General features: G+C 40.0%; 1 protein-coding gene across 1 annotated transcript in view; it reads left to right on the top strand.

The window, feature by feature from the left end:
• c11h19orf54 (chromosome 11 C19orf54 homolog) overlaps nucleotides 1–10,939 on the top strand; it is a 38,276-nt gene that overhangs the window by 1,199 nt on the left and 26,138 nt on the right. Inside the window, exons 2-3 of the mRNA XM_039768132.1 lie at nucleotides 5,980–6,032; nucleotides 9,285–9,515. Coding sequence (XP_039624066.1) covers nucleotides 9,298–9,515 — 218 coding nt within the window. The 5' untranslated portion in view covers nucleotides 5,980–6,032; nucleotides 9,285–9,297. The remainder of the gene's footprint in view (nucleotides 1–5,979; nucleotides 6,033–9,284; nucleotides 9,516–10,939) is intronic.

Here is a 10,939-nt window from a genome sequence, read left to right as displayed (position 1 = left end):
AAAAGACTATTTGCCTTTGCCACACAAGATGGAACTTTTCACAGGTGTCCCTGTCACTGGCTTTGAAGCTGCTCATTTGCATGATGGAATGACATGGGGGACTTGCCCCAGGCCGATGCAACTTGTCAGCATATCCCTCCCTTCAAAGTTGCTGTCCCCATCAGCCGCTTCCAACTCTACAAATTTGTCAGAAATGTTGAAGCAGTTTTCATTTCTCCTGCAGCCAGTGACAAAGGCCCATCAGTAGGGGTCTGCTTCGGTGTTAGGAGAAGACGTGTCCAATGGTGCACTTCTGTGCGGTGATCTGTTTATTACAAGTGAGCAGGTAGACCTCATTGTCTGCAGCTACAGATGTGCTGGACTTTTGGCAGCTTTCCCTTGATTCTGAATTGGAGTGTGCGGGTCTGAGCATGTGATGGTACTTTTTTATGTTATGTCAGTTTAGTTAGTCCGATTACATTGCAGCAACAGAAATTGGAAATCACTGTGTATATAGCAATAGTAATAAACCTAGAACCTGAAATTCACTACCATAATATAATAGATAGAACTTTATTTGTCCTTAGGGGGAAATTTGGCTTTTTACAGAAGCTCTTTAAATAAATACAGAGGTTCTGTATACAGGTTGCTGCTCTTTGCACAATACCTGGAGTCACACTGTAATATTCAAGGAATACGTTCTTTCTCCAGTGTATAAATTATATATGTGCAGTACTAGAGTGTTGTACCGTGTTAGGCGTTAAGACGCCAATCAGGCACAAGGGGCTGTAGGAGCAAATATGGTAGTAAAGTTTTATTTATTTGTTTATTTTAGATTAAACAGTCCTTAGCGGTCCAGAGGTAGAACAGTTAAGTGAGTGACAGCGTATTGGTTCATTAATACGGAGAAATACAAACAGTGCAAGTGGAGAGCTTATAAGTAACAGGAGCGTAAAGTTAGCAGAAGAGACAGAGAAAAGTAAAGTTAACCTCATAGAAAGGCAAATAGCAGGCAGCTGAGAGAGACAACAGTACAGGAGCTTAAGGGGAAAAGATGTAAAATATCTGTAGCAGATCTTAGTGTTACCATTTAAGTTAAGGGGCAGCTGAAAGAAGAAGAAATGTAATTTTAAGAAAAAAAAAGTTAAGGCAGTTTAGTAATCCTAAATCAAATTTTAATAATGAGGCCAGTGCAATGCAAGTCCTGCTGGATGTTGGACTTTTTAGATGATGGTTTGGAAGAGCTATGAGGGCTACATCTGGAAGAGATGCCAGCTGATCCAGCACCTCGAGCTCAGGGTCGCTGAACTGGAGGAGGAGGAGTTGGCTGACCTGCGTTGTAATAGAGAATTGGCGGACTTGGCCCAGGTGTCCTTTAGAGAGATCGTCTGCACCCCCAAGGTGGTACGGGAGGAGATTCCAGACCAGACAGGTAGAAATAGGTGGGTCACGGTCACAAGGCGTAAGATAAAGGGTGCACACTGTCTGGGGGCATCAACCCCAGAATTAGAAGTGTCAAACCGTTGTCATGTCCTTGTGGAGCTGGACGGTGTCCATGATAATTCTGAGGTGGTAGGCAGGGATGACGAGCCATAACGGGTCACCTCAAAACCAGTTCCCAAAAAGAGAGAGGTAATGATAGTTGGGGAATCAATCATTAGGGGGATTGAAGAGCAGGTGTGCTCCAGAGAGAGAGAAAGAGAGTCTCGCACGGTGTGTTGCCTCCGGGAGCAAAGGTGGGAGACCTCCCTGGAAGGGTGGATAGGCTCTTGGCCAAAGCAGGGGTGGATCCAGTTGTCATTGTCCATGTTGGAACAAATGACATACATAAGGATAGTCTGTCAGTTCTGCGATCCAAATTCAAAGAGTTAAGTGCCAAGCTGAGGAGCAGAACTGACAAGGTAGTCTTCTCCAAAGTTCTGCCTGTGCCACGCGCCAGTCCAGGTAAGATTGAGGAGATTAGAGGGCTTAACGCATGGCTCAAATCTTGGTGCAGGGTAGAAGGGTATAGGTTTATGGGGCATTGGGACTCCTTTTGGAACAGATGGGACCTGTTCTGCCGTGAGGGGTTACATCTGAACTGGAGGGGCACCAATGTATTGGGGAGGCGTATGTGTAGGCTAGTCGAGGATTGTTTAAACTAGGGAATGGGGGCAGGGAGTTTAGGACAGGCCAGGTTTAGATCTATACATGGAAGAACAAACAATGGTGTAGAAATAAAAATGCATAGTGATGTAAATTCTAAGCAAAAATTTAAATATAGAAGGAGTAACACATTAAAAATAGCTTGCCTTAATGCTAGAAGTATCAAAAACAAGGTAAGTGAGTTGGAGTTGTATGTAGCAGAGCATAATTATGATATTATAGCAATAACGGAAACCTGGCTAAATAACAAAGATGGGGATGAGTGTAACATAGAGGGATACACATTTTTTAGGAAGGATAGACAGAACAGAAAAGGAGGTGGGGTTGCTGTTTATGCCAAACAGAATTTAAATGTAAGTCCTCTTCAGTTGGATGATGAGCCCCATCTTAGTGAGGACATGTGGCTTCGCCTGGAAAATATTAGGGAAAGAGGTCTTATTTTAGGAGTGTGTTACAGACCACCCAATTCAGACAGTAAATTCAACACACATAATTTTAGTAATATGAAAAAGGCAAGTTTACAGGGAGATATTATAGTCACGGGGGACTTTAATTATCCAAATAAGTTTTTAGAAGTAATCAGTGACTGTTTTTTAACACAGCATGTTAAAGCACCAACACGGGGTGAAGCCTGTCTGGATTTAGTATTCCGTAATAATCAGGATAGAATTGAGGGTGTAGAGGTGATTGAGCCACTAGGGTCACGTGACCAGAATGTAATACAATTCTCAGTATTTTGTGAGAGTGCAGATGCAAAGACTAAAATTGTTAAGTTGAACTTTGGGAGGGCTAATTTTGAGCAGATGCGACAAAGTCTAAGTAGGATACACTGGGACAAGTTTTTAAATGTGGAGACAGTCGAGGAGCAGTGGAACAGGTTTAAAAATGTTTTACATGTAATGCAGGACAGATACATACCTAAAGTTGGAATTAATAGAAAACTAAAAAAAACTGCATGGTGGATTAATAAAGATTTCAAAAGAAGTTGCAAAGGAACAAACTGCTTTATAAGACATATAAGACTAATAACTCCAAAGTAAATGAGAACATGAGGGCAACCATTAAGAAGGATATCAGGGAGGCTAAAAGACAGTTGAAGAGGAATATAACAGATAAGGCAAAAGAAGACCCCAAGATATTCTTTCAGTATTTTAGTAGTAAAAGAACAGTCAAGGAGGAGGTCAAGTTCATCAGGAATAGTAAAGGGGAATTAAAAGATACAGATAGTGAAATAGCGGATGCCCTAAACTTACATTTTTCTGAAGTGTTTACAAGTAAGCAAGTGGATAACCTCAGAGCAGTAACAGGGACTACTAAGAAGGTACTGAGGGATTTGGAAATTGTAGAGGGAGAAGTGCTGCTCAGATTAAATAAGATGAACTCAAACAAGTCACCAGGACCAGATAATGTTTACCCTCGAGTTCTTAAGGAGGCTAGAAAGTACATACATAAACCCTTGACACATATTTTTAGGAAGTCACTGCGTATTGCAGAGATTCCAAAGGACTGGTAAATGGAAAATATCAACCTATTATATAAAAAGGGTGACAGGGCAGATCCAAGCAATTATAGGCCAGTAAGCTTAACAAGCATCACAGGAAAATTAATGGAAGGAATTATTAAGGATAAGATTGAGCAACACATGACAAGGACAGGAGTTATTCTGAACAGTCAGCATGGGTTCAGAAGAGGGAGGTCGTGTTTTACTAACATGCTGGAATTCTATGAGGAAACAGCAAAAGGATACGATCAAAGTGGAGCTTATGATATTATTTATCTGGACTTTCAGAAAGCATTTGATAAGGTGCCACATGAGAGGTTGGGCATCAAATTAAAAGAAGTGGGAGTTCAGGGTGATGTTTTTAGATGGGTGCCGAATTGGCTCAGACACAGGAAGCAGAGGGTGATGGTGTGAGGAACCTCATCAGAAATGGCTGATGTTAAGAGTGGTGTCCACAGGGGTCAGTGCTAGGAGCTGTTGCTATTTTTAATATATATAAGTGATTTAGATAGCAATATAAGTAACAAGCTGGTTAAGTTTGCAGATGATACCAAAATAGATGGATTGGTAGATAATTTGGAATCCATTATATCATCACAGAAGAACTTGGATAGCATACAGGCTTGAGCAGATTTGTGGCAGATGAAATTTAATGTCAGTAAATGTAAGCCCTTCCGTGAGAATCCTAAATCCAAAGAGGACTGTTTTCATTTATATTGGGTAGAATGCCCAGAGGGGACTGGGCGGTCTCATGGTCTGGAATCCCTACAGATTTTATTTTTTTCTCCAGCCGTCTGGAGTTTTTTTTTGTTTTTTCTGTCCCCCCTGGCCATTGAACCTTACTCTTATTCGATGTTAATGTTGATTTATTTTGTTTTATAATTTTGTCTTTCATTTTTCTATTCTTTAATATGTAAAGCACTTTGAGCTACTGTTTGTATGAAAATGTGCTATATAAATAAATGTTGTTGTTGTTGTTGTAAAGTATTACATATAGGATGTAAAAATGTTAGGTCTGAATACACAATGGGCGGTCAGAAAATCGAGAGTACACCTTATGAGAAGGATTTAGGAGTCGTAGTGGACTCTAAGCTATCGACTTCCCGACAGTGTTTAAGAAGGCTAACAGAATGTCAGGTTATATAGTGCCTTGATGTGTGGACTACAAGTCACAGGAGGTTCTGCTCAACCTTTATAATGCACTGGTGAGGCCTCATTTTGAGTACTGGGTGCAGTTTTGGTCTCCAGGCTATAAAAAGGACATAACAGCGCTAGAAAAGGTCCAGAGAAGAGTGACAAGGCAGATTCAGGGCTACAGAGGTTGAATTATGAGGAAAGATTAAAAGAGCTGAGCCTTTACAGTTTAAACAAAAGAAGCTTAAGAGGTGACATGATTGAAGTGTTTAAAATTATGAAGGGAATTAGTCCAGTGGATTAAGACTACTATTTTAAATTGAGCTCATCAAGAACACGGGGACACAGCTGGAAACTTGTTAAGTGTAAATCAAGCACAAACATTAGGAAGTTTTTCTTTACACAAAGAATGAAAGACAATTGGAATAAGCTACCAAGTAGTTTGGTAGACAGTAAGACTTTCAAAATTTGACCCGATGTTTTTTTGGAAGAAATAAGTGGATAGGACTGGCGAGCTTTGTTGGACTGAATGGCTTGTTCTCGTCTAGAGTGTTCTAATGTTAGCCATTATGAATGTAATGAGAAGTCAAGTAAAATGACACCTTTGATTGGCTACCTGAAAAGATTATAATATGCAAGCTTTCGAGGCAACTCAAGCCACTTCTTCACTGTGGCTTTAGATTGCCTCTCGCAGTGCATATGGGTATCTTCAGAACACAGCAAGAGAGAAAAGAATGGGAAGTTACATTACAACATTACAACGAGTTTTATGGTCAGATATGAGGATTGTTTGCATCTCTCAGACTGACACAAGACCGCCTGTCTACAGACCCACATTATATTGAAAAACTCATCAGAAACTTCAAAAGACTTTGTTGGACAGTTATCTTATCCAAAGATCTTGCCTATACATTGTGCTCTTCTCTTGCTAAACAAATCTTAGCCTGGAGAGGTCTATTAATGTTTTACTTTTAAGATGTCTCACTTGAAGGTTTTCTAGTGTTGTTATTTGTCCTTGTGTCTATATAAACACCAGGAATTCCAGTCTCTCTATTACATCTTGCCAGAAGAAGGGTCCTGAGTTGCCTCGAAAGCTTGTACGTTGTAATCTTTTTAGTTAGCCAATAAAAGGTGTCATTTTGCTTGACTTCTCACTAGATGATATATGTTAAATGTAATAGTTCTCTAAATAAAACCATACTTTTTGATTTTTCCTTTAGAGACTCCCCCTGCTACAGAAGCCGTGTCCCAGTGAGTGGTTTGCACTGCTTTGGTAAGTGTCCTTCTAACTCTTCAGTCTGTTGTTCTACAAGCCAGGAAGAGATTTTTTTGAAGCAGTTTTGTGATCCGTTCCCTCACCACCAAGGCTATGTCACGTGTTACGCATCTGTTAATGTTCCACATGCACATTTTATTTGATCCAGTTTGCATTTTCACTCTCTGTACCCACTGATAGTTTTTACATTTGGTGGTCTGCTCAGGTGACACTAAGATGGTTAATGATTAATGCTTCATATCCTGACAGTCTGTGCAGGGTTTGCCCATTCCCTTTTGTGATTGCATGTGTCTTTTACCAGTATATTAAAGATGATCTTGGAAATCCTAAATTGACTTGGCAACAGTGAGCTGGCTCTGCGATGAGCTGCTGCCCTGTCCAAGGTTGGGTCCTGCTAAGTTTCCAGGGGCCTCATGTATAACGCCGTGCGTAGAACTCGCACTATAACATGGCGTAAGCACAAAAGCCGAAATGTGCTTACGCACAGAAAAATCCAGATGCAGGAATCTGTGCGTACTCCAACTTCCACGTTCTTCTGCTACATAAATCCCGATCAGCGTGAAAACTAACACTCGTGCACGCGCATTATGTAACGCCCCAACTCCTCCCAGAATTACGCCTCTTTGAATATGCAAATCAATATAAATCGCCCTTACGCTCAGCCTTCTGTGAAAAGACAATGGGAAAAGCACGGGGGAAAATATAAGACTTTCAGCGAATACCAAGTGGAGGCAAAGGAAAAACATACTATTTGTTCATATAAACCGTGGTATAATCAACAAAAGGAAGTTGATCGAGTGACATATTGTGTTGGAGAAACTTGAAAGCTCACGTTCACAAAATCGCACAGTGCCGGAAATAAAAAAAAAAGTCACATATCAAAGTCACCGTGAAAAGCCGAGTTGTAGCCCACTGTCTTAGTGTCATATGAAAGCTTATTAGGGTACAGAGAAAAAAGGCACACAGTGGGGAAAAAGAACGAAATGTCAACTTCAATCTCGACATTTCCACTTTAATCACGTAGTTTATTTTGTCATTAAAGTAGAACATCATAAACTTCATCTTAAAATCATTTAATTAACCAGTTTCTCAAATCACATCGTAATTAAAGTAGCACGTTAAATGCTTTGTTTTGTATTTGATCTTCTATGTGTCTATGTGTGTGAATCACTACTTGCTTCTTAAACCGGCTCTCTTCCTCCAACTGGACACAGAATCCATTACATTTATGATATTACAGCTCTCTGAATAACTAAAATACTGAGATGTATACGTGATATCATTTTCATGATGATAGGAGTTAAAGCACGTTATTAAATATGTTTTTCACTTCAATGAGATAATTTATTGCAGCAGTACTCAGGGGCAGCTCTAGGCTTGTGGTGGCACTGGGCAGAGGAAGAATCGGTGGCTCCTTTGCCCGCCAATGTCAGTAAAGTAGCTTATGCACGGTGGATGGTCTCGTCCGTTGCAGACACTGCATAGCCGCCTCGAGCTCATGACACAAGCATTTAACTTTTGCCGAAATTTGTCGCTGCGTTTTTAGCTGCGTTTTTATTTTCTCTTTCTGTTTTATATTCAATATATATTGGCGTAGCCGTCACTGCAGTCCTTGCTTTTTTTTCCCCAAATAACCGATCGCTACACAATCATCTCTGTAATAGAAGTTAAGCCATCTGTAAGCTTAGCGCCAATTCTTCAAAACGTTTAAGGAACATTGAAATATCTTCGTAGTACATGTTTAATTATTCTATCCTTAAAGACACTCCCAGTGAAGAATATAGATTATTTAAATGAAGTTAAAGTTTTATCTGTATAATTTAATAAAAATATTTTGCTGCATTTAACCTTAAAAATGATATCGTCATCATATGTAAATATGTGCTTTATAAAGTGGCTCAGGTTGTGCGATATTATAACTATAGTGCAAGTTTACAGTGAGGTGATTGTACTTATGGCTGCATAAGGCCGAGAAGACAGTTAAAGAATGCACTGGGCTTGTTTTTAAAAAAACTGATTCGAGTGTTGTATTTAATGAAGACTTTTCTCCATTGGATTTTAACCTCCACTTCACTTCTGTTTACAGCGATCGGTTTGTAGCGTGCATTTTTGCAATGTTACTTTCCTTGGTTGTTTATTAAATTACGAATTTTTCAAATGTTAATTTTTTCCCTGTGCTTAAAGCTCATTAAAAAAGTGTTTACAGCGAGCGGTTCGTAAGGCTATAGCATGAATTCTTGCAATGTTACTTTTCTCTGTTCAAGGTTTTCTCAGTGTTATTCAATGTTTTTACATTTAGTTTACTATTACGCTGTGCATTCTATGGTTTGATTGACTATTTTTGTGCATAAAAATCTTTAAACAAATATATTTAAATACAATTTGTACGGTCTGGAACAGATTAATTGTATTTACATACAATCTTATGGAGGAAATTACTTCGGGTCACGACCAAATCGGATTATGACCAGAGTTTTGGAACAAATTATGGTCGTGACCCGAGGTTCCACTGTAGTAGGAAACGAGGGATAATGCGCTGGAGGGCTCTATTCCCTGCAGCTTTTTTCCCCAATCTAAAACTCCTCTATATTGCCTGTCTATCAATCATATACATCTTTTCTAATCAGTCCATCTATTGATCCTTCAAGAGGAATACATTTCTAACCCACTTACTCCAGACTATCCCAGGTAGCATAGGGCACAAGGCAGAAACAAACCCTGGACAGGGAGCCAGTCCATCACAGGGTGAACATGCACGTACATCGGCATACCAAATGCATACTAGGACTAATTTAACATTGACAGATCTCCTAACCTGTTATTGGACAGTGGGAGGAAACCCACAAAGACGTTTTTTCTCCTTAGAGATTCAAGGCTAGGGGGCCGCCAAGAGGCAGGGCCGGTTAAAGCCCATTGCAACATTTCTTGTGTGATTTTGGGCTATACAGAAATAAATTGCATTGTATTGTAAGGGAGGACCCAGGACGTGGACCCTGGTCTCCTTACTGCAGGGCAGCAGCACTGTCACTGTGTCACCATGCCACCCTAAATGACAAGTGAGTAGTGGAATTCCTTCTCTATTTCTACTTAGCGCCTAGTGCCAAGTTAAGTATTTTGCTGAGACATGCACAGTGAGAAAGTTTTGAGGATTGACCCTGCACTCTTATGTGTTAAAACACAACCCCTTAGCAAAGAGGCAACGTTAACATAATATTAGACAAGCTGGTAATGCATTTTTTTTTATTTCAGAAAGTCTTCTATAATGGCTCTGCATTGCAGGGACAGCACTGAAAAGATGCTGCCACACCCATGGTCACCAGCCGATGCTCTAATTCCCCCTATTCCTCCACCACTACCACCTCCCATATGTCCTACCATACCAGTGAAAAAGAAACTGTACCAGGCTTTGGCTGAAGGAAGAACTGCTGTGGCTGGAGACTATGAAGAAGCGTGCAGTTTGTTCAAAAGCAGAGAACACAGGTAATGAAAACAGGAAACCGGTCAGGTAAAAGATACAATAGGAAGAATGAAAAAGTACAGAGGTTACACACTCGCAAGTGAACACATCATGAATGCTTGACAGCTACAGTACAGCACACAGAATATCTTATGTATAAATGTCTACGCGTGGAAGTGTGTGTGTCTGTCTGTCCGGCCCGGAAGTGAAAGGAGTCGGGGAAAGGGCTCCACCTCCGAGGATACACAAGCAAGGCGAGAACGTCGGCAAAACGAAACCTCCAAAGAAAGAGTCACTCACTTAGCTGCTAATACAGAAGCGAGGCGAGCACATCGACAAAACGGTGTCCCTTTTACTTTTCCTCCTGCCGCTAATACACAAGTGAGGTCAGCACGTCGGCAAAATGAAACCTCCGAAGAAAGACAAAGTCACTTAGCCGCTAATACAGAAACGATACTAGTACGTCGACAAAACAAATCTTCCTAGGGGAGAGATGCCCAGAGTAGTTCCTTTCAATTACCTGACATCTCTACATTTCAAATTTTTTTTCTGACTATTTCAATAGTTTCTAAGACTCACATGGGCTTACACAGCTAGTATGAATAAAAAAAACTTCCTTTAGAAATGTACTTTTGATCAAAAAAAGGGGCCATTCTACAAAAGTAGCATTTCAATAGCTGCAGTAGAAGCATGCAGACATTTATTTATGACTGCATTTATGGTACAGGTACAGATCCTCCTGCAGCTGTTCATATTATTTTTGAAGTTCATTCCAAATTCTGTAAGTGGTGTCAGGGAACACTTTTTCAATTTTGTAAATAAATAAAAATGGGTAGATTCTATGTACAATACAGCAGTGGGAAATTGAATAAAAAATATATAAAAAAAGCTTTACCTTGTGTGGTATTTTTAAGTAAATTTTTTTTTGCAAAATCTATGATTTAACCTTCTGTCTTTTAAACCACTTATCCGGTTTCAGCATTGGAGGAGAGCCAGTGCCTTCCTGGCATTGCTGAGTGAAGGCAGGACCCTACAACAGATAGTCCATCACAGGGAGTAAAGCAATGTACACCCACACTCACTTTGGGCCAGTTTATAATGGCCGCTTCACCTAAAACCAATGCTAGTCTTCTGAGTCAAAACCACTGCAAGTTCTGTCAAGTTTCTTTGTTTCCATTAATGTGTTTTAATTATATTCATGAAAACATAGATTTTTCATTACTGTTGATGCAGACGTTCCTCTGAATGTTTACTGAAACATTTTTTACATTGTAAGAACGCTAGGGATCACTGTCGCCCCGTTAAACCCAACAGACAGACACACAGACACAGGATAAAAGCACTAAGAAGATATTTAATATTTTCTTTAACACTAGAATTACCAAAGCTTACGAGAAAACTCGTAAATCCAGCCCACCTTAAATCCACTCGCACGTCTCCATTCAGC

The sequence above is a fragment of the Polypterus senegalus genome, chromosome 11 (genome assembly GCF_016835505.1).
Source record: "Polypterus senegalus isolate Bchr_013 chromosome 11, ASM1683550v1, whole genome shotgun sequence".
Lineage (NCBI taxonomy): Eukaryota > Metazoa > Chordata > Cladistia > Polypteriformes > Polypteridae > Polypterus > Polypterus senegalus.
Note: the sequence above shows the minus strand (reverse complement) of the source record. Positions and strands in the feature narration are given on the sequence as shown.